At 50.1% G+C, this 24,613-nt stretch overlaps 2 protein-coding genes across 2 annotated transcripts in view; one reads left to right on the top strand and one right to left on the bottom strand.

The window, feature by feature from the left end:
- Positions 1-3,336: 3,336 nt before the first annotated feature.
- Positions 3,337-13,648, bottom strand: LOC102450780 (E3 ubiquitin-protein ligase TRIM39-like). Its single transcript, XM_075913681.2, has 4 exons — positions 13,516-13,648; positions 11,842-11,963; positions 8,311-8,370; positions 3,337-6,925 (listed from the first exon to the last, which is right to left on the bottom strand). The coding sequence occupies exons 2-4, from the start codon at positions 11,864-11,866 to the stop codon at positions 6,393-6,395; spliced, it is 618 nt and encodes a 205-aa protein (XP_075769796.2). The 5' UTR covers positions 11,867-11,963; positions 13,516-13,648; the 3' UTR covers positions 3,337-6,392.
- Positions 13,649-13,728: 80 nt separating this feature from the next.
- LOC112545537 (uncharacterized) overlaps positions 13,729-24,613 on the top strand; it is a 54,986-nt gene continuing 44,101 nt past the window's right edge. Inside the window, exon 1 of the mRNA XM_089771517.1 lies at positions 13,729-18,613. Coding sequence (XP_089627643.1) covers positions 18,031-18,613 — 583 coding nt within the window. The 5' untranslated portion in view covers positions 13,729-18,030. The remainder of the gene's footprint in view (positions 18,614-24,613) is intronic.

Below are 24,613 nucleotides of genomic sequence, written 5' to 3'. Positions count from 1 at the left end.
GCGCTTCTGGCCACAATGTATGGTTGGCTAAGATATGCATAGATATTAAAAGTTTCTAGAAAGGAGGGTAAGTGGCTTGGGTGAAGAGCTTATGACGTGACGGAACTGTCTTTATAAGCCTACTTGTTACTAAAATCGGGGCCGCTCTCTATTGTTGTGTGCACTCGTCAATAAAGAGCTTGTGATTGGACTTTGCTGGTGTTGCCTGTCTCTTTGCGGTCAGACAACAAACCGAGCCGTCTGGGCTAGAGTCCCTGACAGCTCCCAGATCATGTCAGAGGCAGCAGCATCCAACCCAGTAAACTCAGCCAGCTCTAGGGCTCCGTATCCTGAGCAGAGACAGACACCAGCTTCCTCTTCCATTGCCATAACCTCAAACCCCTGCCCACATGCCTGAGTCCCCCTGGGCTGCCCTGTAGCCTCCAGGGACAGCTCAGCAGATACAGATTCCATTCGCCCAGCTGGATTCACCAGAACTGAACCAGACCCAGAGAACCAGGATTTTTAACTGATTGGGAACCAGACCTGAACCATCATTCCCCCCTTACTTAGTGAATTTGAACTGAACTGGGGGATCCCGGTTCCAGGGCTGTGTCTAGCAGTGACTCTGGTTTGACATGGAATCCTTGGCAGAAATCAGACAGCAGCTACCCAGCCCTGTCCACTCAGGCTCACAAATGCTGCGATTAGTGGTAGAAATGTAGCCGTGTTAGTCTGGGGTAGCTGAAGCAAAATGCAGGACAATGTAGCACTTTAAAGACTAACAAGATGGTTTATTAGATGATGAGCTTTCGTGGGCCAGACCCACTTCCTCAGATCAAATAATGGAAGAAAAAAACCATTTTTCTGCCATTATTTGATCTGAGGAAGTGGGTCTGGCCCACGAAAGCTCATCATCTAATAAACCATCTTGTTAGTCTTTAAAATGCTGCGATTGTTTTTACTACATAGATTAAATTAGCAGCCATGCACTGTGGGAAGGGGCTGCCCAGGTATATTTGCCTTACAAATGCGGAGCCCGTAGAGGGATCCCCCCCCCCCATGCTGGTGTGACCATTTCTAGGGAAACAGATTCTACACTCCATCCGCCCTGTTGCTGGGTGGGGCCGCCCCCCCCCACAGCCTGGAGGAGCTGCCAGTGTCTCTCCCACCATCCCCCTCCTCCCTGCCCCCCCTTCACTGCCTCCCCCACAATCCTCCTTGCTTCCCTTCACCCTCCCGAATTTTGGCTCTGCCCCCCCAGCCCCAGAATTGCCCCCCCCGTCCCGATTCCTGCGTGTTCCGCCCTCCCGCGCCCCATAGCCCGATGGCCCCTCCCCGCGTCCCAGCTGCCCCCTGCAAGGCCTGGGACTGCTGCAGCGTCCCCAAGCCCCGGGCAGGCGCTTTGGGGGCGGGGCTCCCCGCGGGGGGGAGGGGCTGCCTGGAGCCGGGGCTGGGTCTCCGCGCAGGGAGAGTCTCTGGGGCGCAGCGGGAAGGGCCACGCGCCGGGAGCCTGGTTTGCCGGGCTGAGCTACGCCCTGGCGCTGGCTCAAGACCGGAGTCACTGCTGCGCTGCGCACGCGCGGTATCACCCCCTCCCCTCCTCTTCCCGCAGCGCCACGGCCGGGTTTTCAGTGCGTCCCCTGCCAGTCACTCCCGGCCCCGGCTCAGGCCCCGCCCACTGCTCTGCGATTGGCCCGCGGGCGGAGTAGGGCGCAGTAGCGGCGCTGAGTTCTGAGGGGGCCGGGCAGCGAGCGGAGGAGCTGAGGTGAGGGAGCGGGCGGGTGGGGGTGCCGGAGACGCAGGGCCCGGCGGGGGGGGGGATTTGCTGTTTGTGACGAGGCATCAAACTCTCGCCCCCGCCAGGCTCCCGCTGGGGGCAGCTCCCCCCCCCCCGCGGGGCTTGAGCCTTCAGCAGCAGGGGGCGCTGCCTGCGCGGGGGATTCCGAGCCGCGCTGCGCTGGGCGCTGTCGAGCCGCGTCTAGTCCCTGCGCGGGGCTATTGGGGGGTCCCTTTGCGCTGAACGCGCAGCGCAGGATTGTGCCCCCCCCCCCCACCTGGCCGGGAGGCCGGAGGGCGCTGCCCGAGCCCGGCCGGGGGGGGGCTGCCAGGCCCTGGCTAGCCGGAGCGTGGTGGCTGCTCGGGGTGGCTTGGGGGGGGCCGTAGCGCGGCCTTAGCCCCGTCCCCGGCACACGGGCTTTGGGCCCCTTTGTCTGTGACCGATGTCAGGGACTCTAGCCCAGACGGCTCGGTTCGTTGTCTGACCGCAAAGAGACAGGCAACACCAGCAAAGTCCAATCACCAGCTCTTTATTGACGAGTGCGCACGACAATAGAGAGCGGCCCGTCTCTCACGAGAACCAGCCCCGATTTTAGTAACAGGTAGGCTTATAAAGACAATACCGTCGCGTCATAAGCTCTTCACCCAAGCCACTTACCCCCCCTTCTAGAAACTTTTAATATCTATGCATATCTTAGCCAACCATACATTGTGGCCAAAAGCACTTCATAATGCATCAGTAACTTTCTTATCAATCACAAAAGGCAGGTACCAGGAACAAGGAGACAAAAGAGTCGGGTACAAACAAAGGGCAAAAATAGGGAGGTAAGATTAGCGAAGAGGAACAAAAACAGGGAGTTACTGACCAGTTCCCAAAGCAAGCCATTCTACTTACAGTAGGTACAAATATATAATTTATCACTCATTTTACCTTTATAACCTAAGCCAGCATGGAGGGTGCGCCTCTGTTTGAACCACATTTCTGCTTCTGGTCAAAATACCCAGAGGCCTCCATAATTAGCCTTTGCTAACTTTCCTTAGCATAATGTTGACCAGGCCTTGTTTTCCTGGTCCCAACACTGAGAAACATTCACCCCTTTCTTGTAATTCAGGATACACACACAGAGCCCACCTCCTCACAGGCCACAGGCTGAAACACGACAGCGGCTTCCCATTGCTGGTTTTCTTTATATGCCCAGCAATGGCAATCAGTGGACTACATAATTAAATGTTTTGTTAGCTGGATTCCCATCCGAACCGCTGCATAGACATCAATAATTAGGCTAGAGCAGGGGTGGGGAAGCGTGGACCTGGAGGCTGGATGCGGCCCTCAGCTAGCCTGAATCTGGGCCCCAAAACTCAGCACCCCCACCCCCATAGGGAAGCAGCCCCTCCCCCCTCCCCTGAGCCACCATGGAGCTGGAGCGCACAAAGTCTATTAGGCTGGTCCTGGAAGGCTCTGGTGTGCAAGGGGAGTGTCTTTCTCCCTCCCAATCCACATAAGTGAGGGTTTTTTCCCTTTTTTTCTTTCTCACTTCTGTGCAGCTTTTTGACCCAATAAGCTCCTCCCCCCCCCCCCCCCCCCCCCGGGTATACAGTTACTGCATATGCTTATAGAACCATTTGATCTTTGTCCAAGGTGAAATTTATTAATTTTCACCATGCAAATAATTCTCTCCCCTTCTATAACCTTTTCCCTCAACAGTCTTCTTATTTCCAAAAGCAAACCTTGCAGACCTTCCCAGATTATTTGAATGATCAATTGCTGGCCTATTTCGTGTACAGGCTAATGCTAGGGATACGTTGTCTTGCACTGATCCCATAGTTTCTGCTAAAAGTAACAAATTCTTTCCCTCTTGCTATTGCCACATTGGCAATATTCTAGAAAATAATTGTTGTCCTATTCCTAATTTTGATACTGATGCACTGACAGGCTTTCCCAACTCATAAATTTCAGCTGTTACAAATTTTAGTTTGCTTGTTAGTGCATCCAGTATTCCTACTCCTTATGGAACGTTTGTACATATGGGGTGATTCAGGTATGACCTTGGACATATTTAATCCAGTAAGGTCCCGCTCAATTTGCTTTAGAGATTGCATTGGTGATATGACTTGCTTTCTGTTTTCCACATGATGTCCATTTAATGGGTGTCATCTTAATTTTTGTGAGGGCTTACCCCCAGAGCTGGATTAACTCCTTTAGGAACCCAGGGCATGAAGATTTTATGGGGCTTTTAGGCTCTGGGGTCATGACAACAATAAGAGATTCAATATGTGGGAGGGGGTTGCATGGGAACAGGCTGAGATCGGAGCAAATTTTAGGCAGAATGCAGGATCAGGATGGGAGTCTGGGATGTGGGAAGTGTTAGGAGCAAGATATCAGAGGGATCAAGGGGGGGAGCAGGAGCTGGTGCTGGAGGGAGCTAGCTTAAAAGTCAGTCCCCCCTCCAGCAGTGTCTCCGGTGGGGGCCGGCAGGGGAGGGCAGCCTAGCAGCTCTTACTGCATTTACAAAGCAGAACCATGGCAGTTGCAGCCAGCATAAATCGTGATTGCTCAGTCCTGACTTGCACTGCCCTGGGAGCTAATCCCCTTAGTGATTAATTAAGTAGTTGATGCAAATTCCATCAACTACTCGATTAGCATACAAACTGCAATTTAACATCCCTAATAAGAGTACCATCAGGAAGCTGCCCTGTACTCCCTCATTGATATGTTTAGCTCTGAGAGGGGGCGAATAATAAACCTCTCTGCCCCCCTCCTGCATTTGCACACTCAAAAGGTGGCTCACCCCTCTGGGTAACTGTTATCCCTTTTGTCCCTCCCTGTTTGGGGGCAAATCTTCTGCACAGTGGCTGGCAGCGTTTCCCCTGAGCCAAACCCCAGCTCCTACCCAGCCACCCCACCTGATTTTACCCCTCTAGCTTCACCCTAAAGTTAATTGACACCTCTGAGGCCTGCTTCACATTTACACTTGGATCAGCCTAGCGAATCGCTCAGGGCTCTGGCACATTGTGTGTGCTGAGGGCCACAGCTAGAGCCACCTGACCCTCCCCCACCGTGGCAGACAGTAGAATTGTGCTTCAGCAACACAGCTGTAGCTGTGCTCTGCTAGTGACTGGAGCATATACACAAAACTTTTCTCTTTCTGAGGCCAGGTCTACACACACAAGTTAGGTTGGCCTCATTACATCCCTCAGCTGTGAAATGTTTCAGATCTTTGTGATCTAAATGCAGGTGGGTCACTGGAAGAATTCTGTTGATCTAACTATTGCCTCTCCCAGAGGTGAATTCACTGCACAGATGGAAAACCCCTTCTATCACTGTAGGCAGAGTCTGCACTAGCCACTCATATCTATTGTGTACTGGAGTGAATGTATGATCCCTGGTCCCTGAGTCTTCCTCTGCTAATATCTCCGCTGGTGCAGAGCCTCCAGCTTCTACCCAAACCCCAATTAATTAATTCTCCTAGGAATGTGAAGGATTAGTTGATTATCTGATAAGCAAATGCATATTGGATAGTTGATTAGTTGCTTCCCCCCCCCCCCTTGCTGCCTCTATCAGATAGAGGCGGAGGGGGAAGAGAAGAGAGTACTTCAAAGCACCAGCGCTGCTAGACGCCTGGGGCCAGACCCTGGGCTCCACACGGTGCTGCCCCTTTGAAAAGCTGCATGCAGCCTGGGACCAGCTGAGGTGTCCCCAGGCTGCACTTGGTGTTTCAAAGTGGCAGCGCCATGTGGAGCCCAGGATCAACTGGGGATAAAATGTATTGACTATTCCATTAGTCAGTTACCTGATACTTAATATCCTTAGTGTCTCCACCCTCCTCCCCTCATCTGTCTGTCCCCAGCCCATCTGTAAATTCTGGTCCACCCTCTCTGGGGAACCTGGTGCTGGCCACTGTCAGCAGACAGGCTACTGGGCTAGATGGACCTTTGGTCTGACCCAGTACGGTCGTTCTTATGCTCACAGAGTCCTCCCATCCACATGCTGCACGGAGGGAGGGGTTAGGAGCTCCTGGGTTCATAGAGCTAAGAGGCCAAAGGACTGAGTAGACAGGGGTCCTCCAGGCCATAGCGCTGGAATAACTGTGGGAAGAGAAGCCCATGTTTTCATTCCCAGTGGGCTGTTCTTCCCCCATGTCTCAGGCCACTGTCCGACCCAGAATCCCCCTGGACCATAGAGGACAGCGGCAAACGGGCTGCACAATCCCTGGGGCCAGGAGATCTGATTCTCTACCTCGCTCACTCAGTGCTCTCTGGGGTTGGACAGGCCAGAGGCTGCACAGAGCTGAGACCTGCAGCAACCTCCAAGGTCATAGATATATCATGAAAGAATGAGTGAGGTAGTACAGCATAGGTGGGCAAATACCAACCCAAGTTTGACTCTGGTCCACCAGGGTTAGCCCCTGGCAGCCCCCCGCCCCAAGTTACCTACACCTCTATAGGTCTGGGGAATCACAGCTCCCATTGGCCACAGATCAATGTTCCCAGCAATACCTGTGGAGGAGCAGGTAAATATAGCTGCAGTGGCCCATCAGGGACTAATCCTGGTGAACCACTGCTGTTTTATTGCCTATCCTTGTCATACAGCTTAGGATGCCTCAGACTAGAGAAGCTGATCTCAGGGTCCCTAGCTAGATATTCTCTCCATGTCTCGGGGACAGTCTGAGTGGAGAGTCATGTCCAACCCAGAGCCAAGGTTGGATTGTCTCCCCAAGAACAGAGCCTGGCGGGAAACTGAAGAGAGGGGTCTTGTCATCAGCATCGATAAATGTCACCTGCCCCAGGTCACAGTCCAGACACACTCGGATCCTGCTGGGGGCCCAGCTCTGGGGCAGGCGGGTCAGAGGGGAGGTGAGAGCCCGGAACCTACCCCCCCACAGCGCCACAGCCCAGATGCCCCCCTCAGGGCTACGGCTAATCTGTCCTTTCCTAATTGCAGACTCTCTGGCCACCCCCACTCCCCAGTGTTGTCCACCTCCCACCGCCACCTCCCAGTAGTGTCTCCCCGAGGTGAAGCCTTTACAGCCCAGCACACAGAACGCAATGTCAAATCTCTCAGGAGTATCGGGCAGATCCAGCCGTGTGTCTCCCCATCTCACACTTTTCTTATCCTCAGATAGGATGAGTCGGGGATGGGCCGTATCTGGATCCAGAGTCACAGTTGCTGGGGAGAGAGAATTGGAGTGTATAGAGCAGAGCTCAGCCCTGGGGGTAGCTGGAGCCATTTCTCACCCTCCCCAGCAGCCCTGTCCTGGCTGTGACAGGCCTGGGTCCGAGGGAGCTACATCGGTCCTGGCTGGGCCCCTGAGACTGAGCAGTGCTGTCACTGCAGCTCCTCCATCTGCTTCCGTTTAATTTCAGACGCTTGAGCCTGTCCAAATCCCAGCTTCAAGGACACAGCCACGAGGGTGTCCAAAGTTTTTGTTGAAGAGGGAGCAAAGGAGGCAGGTACCAGCATTACTCCCCAGAGGAAAACTCCCTCCCCTACTGCAGCCTCCACTCCCAGGCCAGGACACAGAGGGGAAGGTGCAGTGCTGGGGAAGGGTTGCCTAACCCCAGAGAGCAGGGGGTGGCATTGGGTGGGGCAGCTCCAGCCCAAAGAGAAGGGAGGAGCTGCCAGCACCGCAGGGAGAGTTTCTCCCCAAGGCAGGGAGCAGCTCCAATGGGAGAGCCCAGCCCTACCCAGAGGAAAGGCCGGATGGGGGAGAAGAGCGATGGGGAGCCCCCTGCACTGGGGTGAAGCAGAGGGAGGTGGCAGTCTCAGGGCAGAGAGCTCCATGTGGGCGCTGCTCAGGGAGGGGGTTTCTGTGTAGCAGCCTGGACAGGATCTCAGCCCCACGGCTGGTGTCAGACGTCTTCGTGTGATGTCAGCTTGGGATCCCGCCATGGAATGCTGGTGAAAGGCATGAGAGCCCAAAGCACAAGGACACCCCCCTCCTGTTCTTTCCAGGGCCCCACCCTCTGGCCAGACTGAGAACCTTAGCTGGTGTGGAGAGCTTTTAATCCTCTGCCCTGGGTAGCGGCCTGGGGGCCCTGAAATCAGTACATCTCTCCTCTTCCAGGGCAGGTGAGGGGCTAGGGCTTTTCAGGGCAGCTTGGGCTCAATGGGGAGCAGCCCAGCTCTGGTTTCTGGCCTGGTCAGGGAACAGAGGCTTGAGGGGAAAGGAGCAGGGGCCACTGAGTGGAGACGGTACAGGAAGAGCTGCAGGCAGGCTTCACTTCACTGCGGGAGAGTTGATCAGCTGCCCCACCACAAAGTGCAGCCACTGCCTGTGAAGCTCCAGGCCTATCCAGGGCAGTGGCTCCCTACCCTGTGTGAAACTGGATGGGCTTTTTTCATCCTACTTTTTAAAAAGGGAGAGCAGGGGGTCCTGGTCTCCCCTGTTCCCGTTCCCCTGGGTCTCCTCACTGGTCAGTGGGTTAGTGTTAGGGCTCTGTGCGTGTCATGGTTGCTGTGGGTTTGGTTGGTAACTTTAGTTACAATCTCAAGAAGATGCTTTCACTGGAATTTTTTCATAATCCAAAGACAATCTCCACTTGCAAACTTACCCAGTCTGAATGGTTCTTGGGATTTCCCTCTTTTTCTCTCCAGAGTAGATGGCAGTGTATCTGGTGGGGGAAGGGATAAGAGAAGAAAGATATAAACCTCTCATATTTATAACTGTGTCCCTACTTCAAAATGCTAAAACTTTAAATTTGGACAGAAAAACAGACTGAGACAGGCTCAGGTATTTAAAATGGTCTGATTCCATTTCCATTCTCATTCAGGCATCTTTTAACAATAGAGACAACGTCTATGAAGCCTTGTAATCATTCCAGGACATATAATCTACCAATGCCATTTACTTCCCCCTCATCATCCTACCCTGGGCTTCAGACTCCACTTAGCTTGTCTGATTCACTTACTGCCTTTTATTGTAACCTAGACCAGACCCTGCAAATATTTTTGCATAAAAGTAACTTTACCCACTTTAATCCCTTTGGGTATGTCTACAATAGCCCCCTAGTTCGAACTAGAGAGGCTAATGTAGGCATTCGAAGTTGCAAATGAAGCCCGGGATTTAAATATAAATGGCACCGCCATTTTTAAATGCCCCTTAGTCTGCACTCCGTGCCCGCGGCTATACATGGCACAGAGTAGGTAGTTTGTGGAACGAGGTGTACCGGTTGTTCAAATTAGAGATCCTAATTCGAACTACCTACTCCGTGCTGCGTGTAGCCACGGGCACAGTGTTCAGACTAAGGGACATTTAAAAATGGCGGTGTCTGGAAAGATGCAAATGAAGCCTGGGATATTTAAATACCGGTCTTCATTTGCAACTTCGAATGCCTACATTAGCCACCCTAGTTCAAACTAGGGGGCTAGTGTAGACATGCCTTTTGACACTAACAGGATGTTCAGAGTTTGCAGACTCCTGGCTCTAATTGTGAGCTGTGGGGTCTGTTTCCTCAGTGTCTCTCTAGAGAGCAGCATGATGGGGCCTCGTCCTCCACAGGCAGCAATAGGCATAATGATAAAATCATTTTATCCCTGTGGAAACTGAGGCAGGGGCAGGTGGCTCCATGGGCCAGATTCACCCTGTGCTGACCAAAGCAGGGAGGGGAGGTCATTTGTGACCCTTCTGGTCAGTGGCTGCAGGGGCTGGTCCAGAGCTTGGCTCAGGCTGTTGTGATGCCATCCAAAGTCACATTCCTGTTACAATGGCCCTGTGTGCCTGGACCATGGGGCAGAGAGATGGAGGCCCAACTTTACCCAGCCAGTGTCCCTCTTTTAACCTGACTCTAATTACAAACACTATAGAAAAACTTAAACAACCAATAGTCTAGTAGCGCTTTAAAGACTAATAAAATGTGTAGATGGTATCATGAGCTTTCATGAGAGCAACTCACTTCTCCAGATGACTGGAGTATTAAAAATCCAGATCCAAGAATAAATAAGAGGGAGAGGGGGAGAGGAGAAAAAAAGACAGTGACTAGATTGTTCAAGGAGTTACAAGAGGCTGATAAGAACAATTAGCACCTCTATTGTTTGGTTGGTTAAGTCATTAGGATATGGAAGGTAGTGTGCAAGCCAGCTGATATCTCTGTTCATTCCATTCTGATAACTTCATTTACAAGTTTAATTCTTAAGATCCAACCCTTCCCTGTGTTTTTGGCTTGTGGAATTGGCCTGAAACAACACGGTGACTTGGAGATCTAGTAATGAGTGCCCAGGCAGGTTAAAGTGTTCTCCAACAGGCTTCTGTGTGTTGCCTTTTCATAAATCTGATTTGTGTCCATTAATTCTTTCCCACAGAGACAGTCCAGTTTGGCCAATATGCATGGTAGTGGGGCATTGCTGGTATTTGATGGCATAGATCATATTAGTGGATGTGCAGTTACAGAAACACATTAACCTGCCTGGGCACTCATTAAAAGAGTGGGGGAGGGGAGAGAAAAATACAAGACCCCAAAGGGGGGGGAGGAACGGGCATAAAACCTGCTAAAACACCTCAAGAGGCAGGACACACACTTTCTCTCTCAACACCAATAAAAGCGCGGGTAAAAAGGGAGGCTTTGGCCCAGTGCTAAAACAGTGCCAGTGTTGGTGCCAGGAAAATGCCCCGGGGAGAGAATTCCATAGATTGGGGTCAATGGCTGAGAAGGCCCTGTTCCGCATAGTTGTCAACCTTATCTCCATAAGTGGAGGGATATGGAGCAGAGCCTCCCCAGCTGACCCCAATCTCCGGCCAGGTTCATTCAAGACAGTCCTTCAAATACCCTGGTCCCAACCCATTTAGGGTTTTATAAGTCATAATCAAGACCTTGCATTATTCCAGGAAACATACTGGAAGCCAGTGCAGCTGCTGGAGTACTGGCATAATGTGCTCTGTATAACAAGTATTAGTTAAAACTCGAGCTTTTTGGATTCTGGAACAATTGAAGCTTCCAAAAACTCTTCAAAGGCAGCCCCACATAGAGTACATTACAATAATCCAGTTGGGATGTGGCAAGAGCATGAATCACTGTAGCCAAGTCATTCTTATTCAGAACGGGTCTCAGCTGGTAGATCAGCCAAAGCTGCCCAAAAGCACTTCTGGCCACCAAAGACATCTGGTTTTCAAATGTTGGAAAAGGGTCCAGGAGGACTCCTATGCTGCAGACCTGTTCTTTCAGGGGAAGTATAACCCTGTTTAGAACAGAGGGGGGGAGACATGCAGACGTGCCCCAACTGAAGGAATTTTGCTGAATTTGATGGTTAATATTTGAGCTTTGATAATCTGTGAATTAATGTGAGACACTTGGACCCTGCTACATCTGCTCTGTTTGTCTGCTTTGCACTTCTTATGCTAAGTATGGAGAATTTGGTACAAGGGTCAGTTCTTATGCAGCAGTTTGACAAGCAAGATTGTGTGTTTGTACTGATGGGCTTTGATCTGGCTAGCAGTTTCCTTGGTAGAAAGGAGATATTGACTTCAATTGCCTTGCCATTAAGTGCTGTGCTCATAAGTTGCTCTGTCAAACAAAGAGACGTTTTCACCACACAAGGTGCTTAAATACAACTGGCATCTAAAATGTACTGCCCAGGAGCAGTTAGCCAAGTCCACAACTCTGATGCAGAGAAGAGAACAGTGACATGCAAATAGCTTGGACAGCAAAAGCGCTGCCAATAGAAAAGTTCTTGCATGTGTAGTATGAGTTATAAAAGGTATTTAATATTCAGAATGGTCAGTGGTGATAGGAACAGATTTAAAAAACATAGTTTGGATGTGTATTATGTCAGACATTGTTTGAGGTAGTTCTAACATCACAGAAGAAAGCCCCCTTGACTAGCCTATGCCCCAGGAGAAAATAGCTGGCTAGTACTGCTTTCAGTATGTCTGTCATTTCTTACTCTAGTAAGAATTGTAATGGCAAGGCATGCTTTTGGTACAAACAAAGATTTGAATTAATCAGCTTGAGTGACTTGGACACCGAATGTGAAGATGTATCATCCAACAATGAAATAAATGCATCATCTAATTTTGAACCATCTTGTCACAGCCAATCTTCTCCGAAAGGGCTCAAACTGATCTCGCCTCCTAGATCCCTTCACAGTACCTTTGAATGTCTTCAGAGTCTTCATTAGAGCGACAGTTTTCTCAGAGAAATTACTGAGTCTCACTTTCAGTTTAGGAGAAATCTTCACTGGCTGATGGAACTTTCCCTTCCCTGTCCTACCCCTGGAGAGAGACACATTCACATGGTTATATTGTTTTTAGTGACTCAAGTTCTGGCTAGTGAGTCGCTGCTCTAATGGGCCTGGAGTTAGAATCCCTCCAATTATTCCAGCCTGAGAGCAGGTGCAGCACAGCCCTTGGCCATGAAATGTTCCCCTCAAAGGACCCATTAATATTCTTCAACTCTGGCCTGGAGAGACCAGCTCTGAGGACAAAAGAGGAATTGAGCCTCCATGCCAATTCTCTTTGGGTATGTCTACACTACTGAGACTACTGAAGCTGCTGCTGTTGATCTTCCAGGGTTCGTATTAGCGGGTCTAGTGAAGACAGTTAATTTGAACTGAGAAGGGCGATCCAATCGATGCGGGTAGTCCTGCTTCCACCAGGAGTAAGGACAGTTGAAGGGAGAGTGTTCTCCCTTCGACTTCCTTCAGTGTGGTCAGTGCCAAAAGCTGATTTAAGGTACTTTGACTTCAGCTATGCAATTAACGTAGCTGAAGTTGCGTATCTTAATTCTACTATGTTCCGTAGTGTAGACATAGCCTCCTTGACCTGCATATTCTGAGGGACAGGAGGTTCCTTGTTGAGTGTTGCAGAAATCTGTCCTCTAGGAACAGGCCTGCTGAGAGGAGGGTGAGGGAAGGAAGGGCAAAGTGGGCAAGTATCCCAGGGCCCAATGATTTTAAAGGGCCTGGAGCTTCCAGCTGTGTCCAGAAGCTGGTCTTCTGGTGGCAATCAGGTCTGGTGAAGGTGTGGGAATGGGAAAGGGAAAAGCACACTTCAGGCTGACCCCGCCCCTTCTGGAAGCAAAGAGCTCCCTTCCCCCCCGACACACACACCTTGCCCCAGGGACCTGGCATGGCTGTTGATTTCCCAGAGTGGGGAACTAGATCGGGGTGGGCAATAATTTTTTGCTGGGGGCCATTTCCAGAATTTTTGAAGTGCCCCTGGCTGCTCTGGAAGGGGTGGAGTCAGGATGCTTTGGGCTCTTCCGTCTCCCCCCAACCTCTGATGATGGGAAGAGACTTCCCGTGCTCCCCCACCCCCAGACCCTAATTGGCCTGGGGGTGGGGGAGCGGCAGGGCCTCTGCGGGCTGAATCAACCCACTTGGCGGGCCAAATTCGGCCTGCAGAGGCCTGTATGCCCACCCCTGAACTAGACTGACACATCTGCTCCTCCCCTCCCCAGCTCATTCCACTCAAGTCTCCAAACAGCCCTCCGGTGGGAGAGACTCTTGATCCCTGCAGCCCTGGGCTGAATGTGCCAGCAGTGATGGGCCCATGTTCCACCCCACAGTCCTGAGGCAGCCAGTCCCCAGGGAGGTGACAGCTCTAGGAAATAATTGGTCAGACTTTGCCAATGAATGGAGAATTCCAGAGTCTGCTCTCCAAGGGTGAGACCCTCAGGCTGAAGCTTGTCAGAGAAATTGGTGCTCATCCTGTGACCTTGCCCTCACATCTGGCTGCAGAGCCCTGGGGAGATGTGGTGCAAACATTAGCTCCAAGCTCTTTCCCTGAGTAGTGCAGTGTGAAGGGGAGTGAGAGAGCCACGTACCTGCTCAAGGTGCTACTGATGTCCTGGAATGAGAGAGAGAGAGAATTTCAGTCCCATTTGAAAGGCACTTAATTTTCCAAGGAAGGAATTTTGAAATGTAGGGAAGAGAGGCTCTGCCCTAACCACTTTGCGATATGTTCATTGAAGGAATGGGGGTTTTGTCTTTCTTTATATTTCTTATGTCTGTGACTCTGCAATGATTAATAGTCGTTCACATGTCAGCAATGTGCATGCTGAGTTACACTGATCTCTGACTGCTGGATTCCCATGCCCTGTCCCTGTGGTAGCATCTGGCGTATTTTAAACAGTCTCACCTGCAGGAATTCATTGGCTGGCTTCTGATCCTTCCCCTCCAGCTCACCAATCAGCTCGCTGAGACGGGAAATCTCCTTCGAGAGTTTAGTGATATTTTCATTCTGTATCTTCACAATTGCCTTATCCATCTTTTCCAGCTGGGCCAGCAGGAGTCGCTCTTGTTCTGCCAGGACCTGACTCAGTTGCTGAAATTCAGCCACAATCTTCTGCTTCTCCTTTTCTATCTGTTTCTATAAAGAAGCCGGGAAAGGGCTGGTCAGGAACATTGCTGCAAACATGGAATTCTGAGGGAGAATTTGTTTGCAAACCTAAGATTTCTGACTCTACCCTGTGGTTAGTTCGCAGAGGATTCTCCGACATCTTTTTGATTTTTCAACGAGGTCTCTGAAAAGTGATGTTTACGTGTCTGACACGAAAGGGCGCTATTTCAGGTTGGGGGCAACCTGAGCATGCTGTGATAGTTGTGGGGGAAAAGTGTGTGGGGTAGACTGGAGACTGCGGCTTCAGCAGTGTTACTGAGCATGCCCAGAACAAGTCAAGAAGCAAATGTGGGAGACACTGACCTTGTCCACATGCTCACATCACCTCTTTCCAGTGGCTATTATGGCACTTAAACTATAGTTTTTTTAGCAGATAAGTTAGCTGTGCGCCATGTGCCCCTGTGGGGTTTGTGCACTGCCCCCAACCCTAGCACAATTTCACCGATCCCATTGGTGACCAGAGCTGCATGCAGTATTCCAGATATGGGCATAATACCATGAATTCACATAGCAGCAATATATTTTCTGTCTTATTAGTTATTCCATTCCTAATGACCAGGGCTCGTCAAACCGTGGCGAGCCCTGCTTGCCAGCCGTGTTGTTCAGTGATCTGCGAGCCCCGCTTGCCAGCCGTGTTGTTCAGTGATCTGTGCATGCGCAGATCACCCGAACCCGGCTCTTCCGGGTTACAATCTACTCACCACAGGCGAGTAGATTGTATAATTTGTCGAGCCCTGCTAATGACTCCTAATATTCTGGTCGCTTTTGTGATTGCCATTATACATGGAGTAGGTGTTTTCAGGGAACTATCCACAAAGATTTCAAGATCTCTTTGAGTGGCAACAGCTAATTTAGATCCCCATCATTTTGTATGCATAATTGGGATTATATTTTCCCATGAGCATTACTTTGCATTTATCAACACTGAATTCTGTCTGCACCTGTGTTGCCTAATCACTTAGTTTAGTGAGATCTTTGTACTGAATTATTTTGAATAATTAATACATCTGCAACACAAGATTTATTGCAGTTAAGAGCCGCCTCTGGGGCTAGGCCAGCACATTCACTTTAAGCAGACTTCAAGTAACAGAATTCCAAAGTTCAAACTTTGGGGGGTGGGACGGTGCTAGAGCCAAGGCCTCCCCCAAATGGCGTTCCTGATTACATGGTTAGGACGTTGGGGCTACATTTGCAATGCACTGTAGTTTGAAATAAGATACATCATTTGGGCTATGCAAACTGTGTAGCTTTTTTCTATCTTATTTTGAAATAGCGTATTTTGTAGTTTAGCACCAAACTTAGAAATAACCCACTATTCCAAAGTGTCCCTTGCTCCTCGTGGTACAGGGACTTCAGAATAGTAAGCTTGAAATAAGGGGCATGCTGTTAAGATGCCAAAATAGGCTACGTCTACACTGCAGCACTGTGTTATCCATGGCCACCAAGAAAGGAAATCCAGGTCAGCAATAGGCAGAATTCAGCAGTACACTTTCAGAAGCTCCAGGGAGAAAAGAGAATCAATAATTCAGCAATCTAAGAAAGGAAAAGGGAAAGGAAAAGCCACAAGGGTCAGAAATTAACTCTGTCACTGAGATGCGAATTTAGATTTTGCATATAAACCTAACACAAAATCCATGATCATGGAGAAACATGGACAAAAACATGTTGGAATCTGCCTCCATACCGTCTTCTCACAGCAAGTCTCTCCAGGTACCTACCAGATACTCCTGGCATTTCTCCTCTCCAGTTGCTTTAAATCCCAGCAGCTTCTCTCTCTCTTCCCTAAGAGTTTTCAAATGGGCCTGGATTTTTCCCTATAGAAACAGAAATGAATTGGGAGCTTTTATTTTGCAGGTTGAGAGGGGTGTGTGCAGGGTGGTATTTTTCCACCCAAATCCAATTGGTCCTAATCGGCTGATAATATCATGGCCATCAAAGAAATGAAAACTGGGAGTGTCATATCCAGGCCTTATTAACAATTCAGATTTAATCTTTAAAGTAATTGGAAATAGACCTCCGTTAGCCAAGCTTGATTAGTAATGATCAGTTACTAGCACAGAACAGGAAACTGGGGTCACTCTAGTGGTCAATCAATTAACATGTTTTTCAGAAGATTACCAAAGTAATACAAATCCCCGAAAGCACCAGGGCTTGAAATATCACCTGGGACTCTCCAAGGGCCCAAATCCCAATTGAATTTCAGCCCGGAAGCCCTGGGTATTCCATTGGTTGGACAGAGCTGGTCTGAGCGCTATGGCAAAACCCCTCGACAGGCTGATTTTTGGTGAGAATGGCTAAGGTGTGGTTAGTGCTGTCTTGAATGCTTTTAGTAGCAATGCCTCCTGGGTAGCTGCTAGGAAAAGTTGCAGAAACAGTGGATTCTGAGAGATTTGAAAAGGCTGCCTGGTAGGACAAACATATGCAATAAAGCAGGTGACTGAAACCAGTCAACATTGCCCATAGGTTGGTTTTGCTGCAATTCAGTCTAATCCTAGTGGTGTTTGGAATATACCTCTGCTGTCTGGAGCCCTGCTATGGGTGGACTCAAGGCCCTCAGGGTCCCACACAGCAGCTAGCCCCGTGATCTCCTCTAGTGCCGGCCACAGCACCTGTGTTTAACCCCTCATGGAGCAGCCCAGAAGTTCATTATCCCAGTGGGAAACCTCGCTGATAGGTTGCTTGGGACTCTTATCAAGGCGCCTTTTCCTCCTAACTTCATCACTGCCCAATGCTTCTGAAGGTGTGGCAGTGTCTCCTAGTGGTTTGGGCACAGGACTGGGATTTGAGTTGTATTTCCAACTCTGCACCTGACTTGCTGCATGACTTTGGATAATTCATGTGTCTTTCCGTGCCTCAGTTTCCCTGCACAGTATTTGTCTTATCTGACTACTCTTCAGTCTGCTGGGGGTGGGGAAGGGTTGTCCCTGAGTGTGTGCTTTGTGCGTGGCACAGATCTCATGGGGAGGCTGTAGGGACAGCTATGGTCAAAATGAAAACAAGAACTGTAGTAAACTCCATTATACAAATCAGTACCAAGAATAGCAGCTTGTAACTTCTCCTTCCCCCACCTGAAGGCAGCATGTTCACATAGGCCAGCCTGCAGATCTTGTGATATAAGCCTGGTCATTTAACAGCTTCTTGAGGATGTTGGTGGGCACCTTGCTGGGGACCAGGGGTGTGTTCTCTCCCCCCAGCACCCCGGGCCTGTTCTCCTTTACAGGTCACCTCCCAACTCCACTTCTCTCACCCCTCTAGACCACCTACCAACTCTGCCCAAGGCCTATTCTTCCCCCCACTCCAGGCCACTTCCCCAACCCACATTGAGACTGTTCTCTCTTTTCTGACCACATCCACAGCCTCCCCACAGCCTGTTCTCTGGCCCAACCTAACCAGTCACCAGGGACCTGCCCTCTCCCCCTGGCCCTGCAGCCAAGGCCTGGAAGGATGAGTGTGCTTGGAGCAGGGGGGGGCTATTTACCAGTGTGCTGCCAGGCAAGAGGACAGAGCCCAGCACTGCTGGCCACTCCCTTGGTGATATGGCTGTCCCCAGTGGACACTGCAGGATATTGTGTCCCTTCAGAAGCAGTCCCTCCCTTTGCAAGCAGTTCCTCCCTTTGCATGTTATAGAAACCAATCCTTTTCCCAGGGCTTCTGGTTCTCCTGACACAACCCAGCCCTGATCTTGCTTTGTTAGGAGACGAGGAAGCTGCCTGTCAGATTTGGAAGGCCTCGCCATAGTTCCTTCTAAGCTTTGCTGCTGCGCACAAAACATTTTAAGGCTGCCCTCCCCATTTACAGAGCCACACAGCAGTGCTCACTACTCGCTTTCTGGCTGGTGGTGGGTTTTGGTGAGGCCACGTGGTTGGCACTGCCCTGCCTCTGTTGTTTTCCGGTTGGAACTGGGGTGCAGTGAGGCTGTCCCCACTGGATATGTTGCCATATGTCCTGTTTTTTCCGGGGCAGTCCCAAAGTCAAATGCTGTGTCTTGGTGTCCCTATCAAGTAGGGAAATGTGCCAAAAAGCCTGGCTGGATCCGGCTAGAAGTGGCACTGCCATTTCCCTCCCTCACTGGGGCAGCCTCACAGACACTAGTACAGCCCAACAGAAACGCCTCCCTCTGCCAGTAGGTAGGCAGCTCCCTGGGTGCTTTGCCAGCAGCAGCCGGGACCGTTTCCAATGGCCTGCGGTTTCCGGGTTTGTTGGTCAGAAGCTGGAGCCCAGAGCATTCTCCAAGCTCCAGCATGGTACACACTGCTGGCCGGCAACCTCCTGCCAGCCCCTGTGCCACCATTTCATGGCTCCCTCCCTCTGCCCACAGGACACCTCTGCTACACACAGCCCAATCCAGCTGCGCCGCTGCTGCTTCCATCCCCAAGTGGCTGCTGCGGGGGGCACCAGGCAGGTCCAAGAGCGTGCCTTGGGTGGCTGCCACTTGATTCCAGCTGGAGCGGGGAACCGGGACAGTAGTACTAAAAATAGCACCGTGGCCGCAGCTCCAGCCCCCACAAACTGGACGGCAGAAGGTGAGGAGAGGAAGGGGCTTGTACTGAGGTGAGGCGAGGCAGGGCAGGAGAAGAAAGGGGCAGGGTGGAGGAGAGACAAATGCAAGGTACCCAAGAGGAGACAATGAGAAAAAGAGCAGGAGGGAGGAAGGAAGGTGTCAGTGGCGGTGGGAGAGGGGGGAGACAATGGGGAAAAGAGGGAGGAAGAGGAGAGAGGAGTAGGGGGTGCTGGGAGAGGAGGGGGTGACAGAAAGGGTGGGCACGAGGAAGGCAGGGGATGGAGCAAGTCATTTGTGAGGGCACCTAGGGGTGTGAAGGAGTGGGCACCAGGGAAAAGGAGGGCAGAGACTGAGAGAAGGAGGAGACACCAGGAGGGTGCAGGTGCCAGGGGATTCTGAGGGTGAAGTAGAAGGGTAGACATGTGGAGGGGAGGGACGGGCCTCAGAGGAGAGAGGCAGGGCAGGTGGGTAGAGGGAGGTGTTAGGAGAGGGCATGGGGTGGGGTAGCTATAGATGATCAGTGGGGTAGAGGAGGAGTGGACACAAAGGAAAGGGAAGGAGGCAGGGGTCCAAGAGGATGGAGAGGGGAGCAGTTCCCCAAAGGGTTGAGGGGAGAGAGGAGGATAGGAGCCAGGACAGCAGAGGAGAGTGGGGGGGGCAACAGGCACTTGAGGAGCAGAAGGGGTGAAAGGAGGGTGGGAGACATGGCAGCAGAGGGAGAAGGGAGAGGTTTTTAAGGTATTTATTAACTTGGGTGCCACAGTAACACAGCCAAACATGTGCACATGGACTCGATACTAGTGCGCAAGACAAAACTCACTCCACTCATGGAAGGAAAATCTTAGATAAAACACTTCCCCCAGCCTTCCCCCCCCCCCCCCCCGAGTTAATGCAATGCAAGTTGGGTAAATGCAATTGCAGGCTAGTTTCATGGGGGAGGTGCCATGGGGGCCAAACCCATCCCTATTGGTAGGAGGACTATGGGAGGAGTTCTTAGAGGGTCACATGACACCCTTTACTTCCAGTCATGTCCATCTGACCCCTGGAGTACTACCTCCAGGGTGGGATTTCTTGTGGCAGGGGCATGGCTAATGGGGTTCTGGGGAGCAGCTAATGTGTCCCTAATTTTGGTTCAGAAAATATGGTCACCATACTGCTGGGGCACCATGTGGCCGGCCAGTCATCAGCCAGTTTTCAGCATTAGGTCTCCCATGGCTACACAAAGGCAAATACACTTCCCAGTGCCTGAGACATACGCATATGCTAGTTCCTGGCAGCAGATACAGTACTCCTGTCTCTCCAGTCTGAGCCAAAGGCCATGGGGGGCGGGAGGGTGAGGAATCTCTCTCTGGGCTGAGCACATGCCATCAGATCTTTTTATTTCTCCCTTAGATTAAATCACACACATGAGCCCCCAACCCAGGTGTTTTACAGCAGATAATAAGCATCTGTTTGAGCCTTGCTTTATAAGAGAGGAGCTAAAGCAAAGGGTAGGCGTGTTTCTTGTAAGCAGTGGGTGATACAAATTGGGGTGGCAGATTCCTGTTTAAATCTCTTCCCCTCTCTGCCTAGGCTTCGCCTGCAGGGACAAGCCACAGCCCCTGGGTTTGGGCAGGGACCAACCAGTCCCCAGAGAACTTCCCCCACCAGCACCAGGCACAATGAGACTTTGGCTCCTCCATTTGGTTTTACACTTGGGAAGGTGTTAGCGTCTGTTAAATGCATTGCAGGGAAATGAGAGCTATTGTGTCTTTGCTCTCAACACCATTCCCAGCCATGCCTGGTCCCAGGAATTGATGGAGTCCAGAGGAGCTGTGAAGAAGCACAGAGACTCTTTGTGCCTCCCCTGCAAAGCCTCCAGCTTCCCCTTCAGTGACTATGCTATGAACTGGATCTGGCAGACTCCTTTGAAGGGGCTGGCATGGATGACTGAGGTTAAATATGATGGCTCACCCCAGTGCTATTCCCCAGCTGTTCAAGAGCGATTCACCAACTCCATGGACAATCCCAACAGCCTGCTGTACCTGCCAATGACTGGCCTGCAGCCCAAGGGCACTGCCTGCTATCACTGTGCCAGATACACAGTGACACTAATCCTATGGCTGCTCGTGCACAAACCAGAACTGCAGAACTTCCCATGTCTGCAGCGGAGACAGGTGCAAAACAGCCCTGCCTGGGCTGCAGGGAGTGAAGAATCATCAGGATGGAACACTCTGACATTGAGGATTAATTATTTCATGCCCTGCACACTCCTCACTCCAGTGCATGGCTGGGTGCTGCTGCCTCTCGTAAACGGCTTCTCTCATTGAAGCTAAAGGGGGAATCTCGGGAGTGAAGCTGGGAGCGACTGGCTGTCTCCCTTTGGCTCAGCCTCAGGCCACACACAGGACTGTCACTCCGGGGTGCTTTAGAGATGGAATTGGATAATGTCCAGCCACCCACCAATGAAATATTCTCAAAGCAAATGTTAGGCTCAGGTTCTGTAGAGCAGTAGTCACCAACCAGTAGATCTTGGAGCCTCTGACAGGTGATCCTCACTGATTTGGCCAGGAAGCTATTAAGTGCTGGCAGTTGCCCCTCCACCCACTGTCATGCTGCTCCTGCTCTCTGCCTTGGAGCCACCCCACTGGGAGCCTCCTGCTTGCTGTGCAGGGTGAGGGAAGGAGAAGGGGGAAGTGCTGATGTCAGGCTGTCCCTCCTCCAACTTCTGTACCCCATCTCCACAGAGAGAGAAGGGGATGGAGGGAGATTGGCAATGCAAATCTGACTGACTCACTCACTCACTCACTGTGATAGAGATGTAGCCGTGTTAGTCTGGGGTAGCTGAAGCAAAATACAGGACAATGTAGCACTTTAAAGACTAACAAGATGGTTTATTAGATGATGAGCTTTCGTGGGCCAGACCCACTTCCTCAGATCAAATAGTGGAAGAAAGTAGTCACAACCATATATACCAAAGGATACAATTTTAAAAAATGAACAAATATGAAAAGGACAAATCACATTGCAGAACAGGAGGGGGATGCGGGCGGAGGGGGGGGGGGGGAAGGAAGGTAAGTGTCTGTGAATTGATGATATTAGAGGTAGGGAGAGTGGGATGTTTGTGAGTTAATGGTATTAGAGGTGATAATTGGGGAAACTATCTTGATAATGGGGGAGATAGTTCAAATGTTTGTTGAGTCCTTTTGGAAAGTGTCGAATTTTAACATGAATGACAGTTCAGAGGATTCCCTTTCAAGTGCAGATGTAAAAGGTCCAAGACCTTTTACATCATCACTCACTGTGTGTGTGTCATTCTCATAAATACACACTGTCCTTCCCTCTCATCTCCCAACACATATGTGGGTTGTTTTTGTTACTACTTTTATGGCTTGCAAAGTGGGTTAATTTTGGTTTGTGACTGGTCTGTGCATTTCATCAGTTTAATTTCTCTCTTAGGCTTACATTTAATTCTTTGAGTAGTGAGTTCTAAAAAGCCGAACCTGTTGTGGCTGCAGTAATTATCCCTGTGGTAATTGCTGCTCCTGGAAGTGGCTGGCATGTCCCAGCAGCCCCTGAAAGAGGCAGAGCAGGGGGTGTCCACATGCTGTCCTTCTTTCCCTGCAGTAAGGATGTGAACGAGATCACCTGCCTCCCCTCCCCCCTGCACTCTTAAAGGGACTGACAGGAGCTGGTGTGCAAAGATGCTGGTTCAATCTCTGGTCCCTCACCAGGTTTTAGGAGAACCCTCCCCCGCACTGCCACTCTGCATTCTTTAAGGGACTGAACAGCCAGTCCCATGGGTCTCCGCACAAACCCCTCTGCGCTCCCTCCCCACTGCCACCCTTTAAGAAAGTCTATATTTTTTATATATATATAAAATGTATTTTATGATGGCATTATATATATATATATATATATATACTCTCTCTCTCTCACTCACACACATACAAGGCTCGACAATTAGGCTAATCTAGCTCACCTGTGGCTAGTAGATTATAGCCCGGTGTGGCCACGCAGCACAGTCTGCACATGCCCAGCTTGCTGAACCACGCAGCTGGCTAGCGGGGCTTGCTGCTGCTTAGCAAGGTGTGTGTGTGTGTGTGTGAGATTAAGCATAATTAAATCCAAAGCTATTACCCATTAAACTTGACAGAAATTTCCTACCTTGTACTGCTGAGCAGCCTCCTCTATAGAAACTACCTTGTGAGTTCTGTGAGCGTGGGATCTGTTGCAAGCCAAACAGATGGGGATTTGGTCCTTTTCACAGAACAGTTTTAGTGCCTCCTGGTGCTTCTCACATCTATTCTTTCCTCCTGATGCCTTTCCTGCCTGCAAACTGGCTGTTTCTATATCATTTACCAGCTGACTCTTGAGCTGGAGAGGTCCCTGCTGCACAGGGTCTTTGCACTGTGGGCAGGAGGTGGCTGGGCTGGGTCTCCCCCAGCACCAGCTGAGGCAGGCAGGGCAGAAATTGTGCCCACATGCCAGAATGACAGGGGCTATGAAATATTCCAGGCAGACGGGACATTTCGCTTCTTCCCGGAGACTCTCCACAGGGTTTGCTGCTGCCATGGCTTCCTCTGGGCTGGCTAACAAGATAAGTTTCGATTTCCTACACTCACTCTGTGCCTCACTTACAGCAATCAGGGTGTTTCCCTTCTTGTTGATGACTGACACAGACTGTTTGCTGGATGGAAAAGAGCCAACTCGTGACATCACAGCCCTGGTGCCTGTGATTAGAAATGAGGCTTGTGCAGAATCCATTGTATGTGTAATGTCCAATGTTGATAAAATTAATATTTGAAGATTTCATATGTATTTAGTTACACACTCCCAGTTGCACAGTTTTTATTTTCAATTTTCACAGTTGTAGAAAATTATAGGGGGAGAGCCAGGCAATATTTGGCTCAGACAGTAATTATTCAATAACAGTAAACACTGAGTCAAAAAGTTAAAACTTTATTATTAAAACACAAATTGTCAATTTGACTCTCAAAACAAACTAATTCAAAATCCTTAAACTCTAAGGTTTCAAGCAACCTTGTTCTTTCTGAGCATGTGTTACTTTCAGTTCTTAGGAGTGGAAATATCTTTTCATCAGTTTCTGAGTGTACAGTGAAATTGAAGTTCTCTGGTGTCTGCTGATAAAAGTCTGCTCCCTCCAAGTCCAGTAAGATTCCAATCACAGACCAAAACCTTATTTCACTGGAATCGATGTTTCAAGGGCCTGATTCTGATGTGTACTAAGGCTGCTCTGGCTCTTTCTAAAGGTGCCTCCATCTCAAAAAGTTGCCAATATTAATGACTTTAAGAGTTTCATGAATGTAGGACAAGTATCAGAGGGGTAGCCGTGTTACTCTGAATCTACATAAACAATGAGAAGTCTTCGTTGCAGCTGATGAAGTGGGTCTTTGCCCATTGTTGCATAAATTGCTAGTTTCGTCCCCTTGGAGGCTAGTCTGATTTACCCCAAGAAGAGAGTCACACTTTCAGGCTGGGTCCAACTCAAGTTTATTGGTTGCAACCAAGGTACGGCTAAGGAACTCAATGTTCAAAGCAGAGCCGACGACCAACATCTCATAGGCAGGGGTTCTTATAGGGTTAACATCCTTCCTGGTTTAGGTGCCTTAACATGATAGGTTACTTCATTTTTGACGTTTAGCATTCCTATAGGTCAGGTTAATTTTCCAAATGAGGTTAAATACAGTGCCTACTTGCTGACTTTGCGGTTACAGCTGTGTTACATTCATTCACTTTTGCTGAACAATGGGCGAGCCATACTTCCCTTTTTCCTTTCCTGCTTGAGCCGGTCACAAGTTTAAAGGATGTGGAATCTATCCATATCTCTACTTAACAGAAGACTGGTTTCACCTCCCCTCGTCTCCTTATTATAAGTTATTACTTGTGACAGGCCTTGACCTTTGTCATGTCTTACTCCTATACAAATAGCAAATATATCTAAGCATTAGCAATGTATGTATATTGTACGTGCCCCTCATAGGGGAATCAATGGCTCCAGGGATTTGATTTCCCTTTTACA

Source organism: Pelodiscus sinensis, chromosome 19 (genome assembly GCF_052426305.1).
Source record: "Pelodiscus sinensis isolate ZL-2025 chromosome 19, ASM5242630v1, whole genome shotgun sequence".
In the NCBI taxonomy this organism is placed as follows: Eukaryota; Metazoa; Chordata; order Testudines; family Trionychidae; genus Pelodiscus; species Pelodiscus sinensis.
This window is presented reverse-complemented; position numbering and strand designations above follow the sequence as displayed.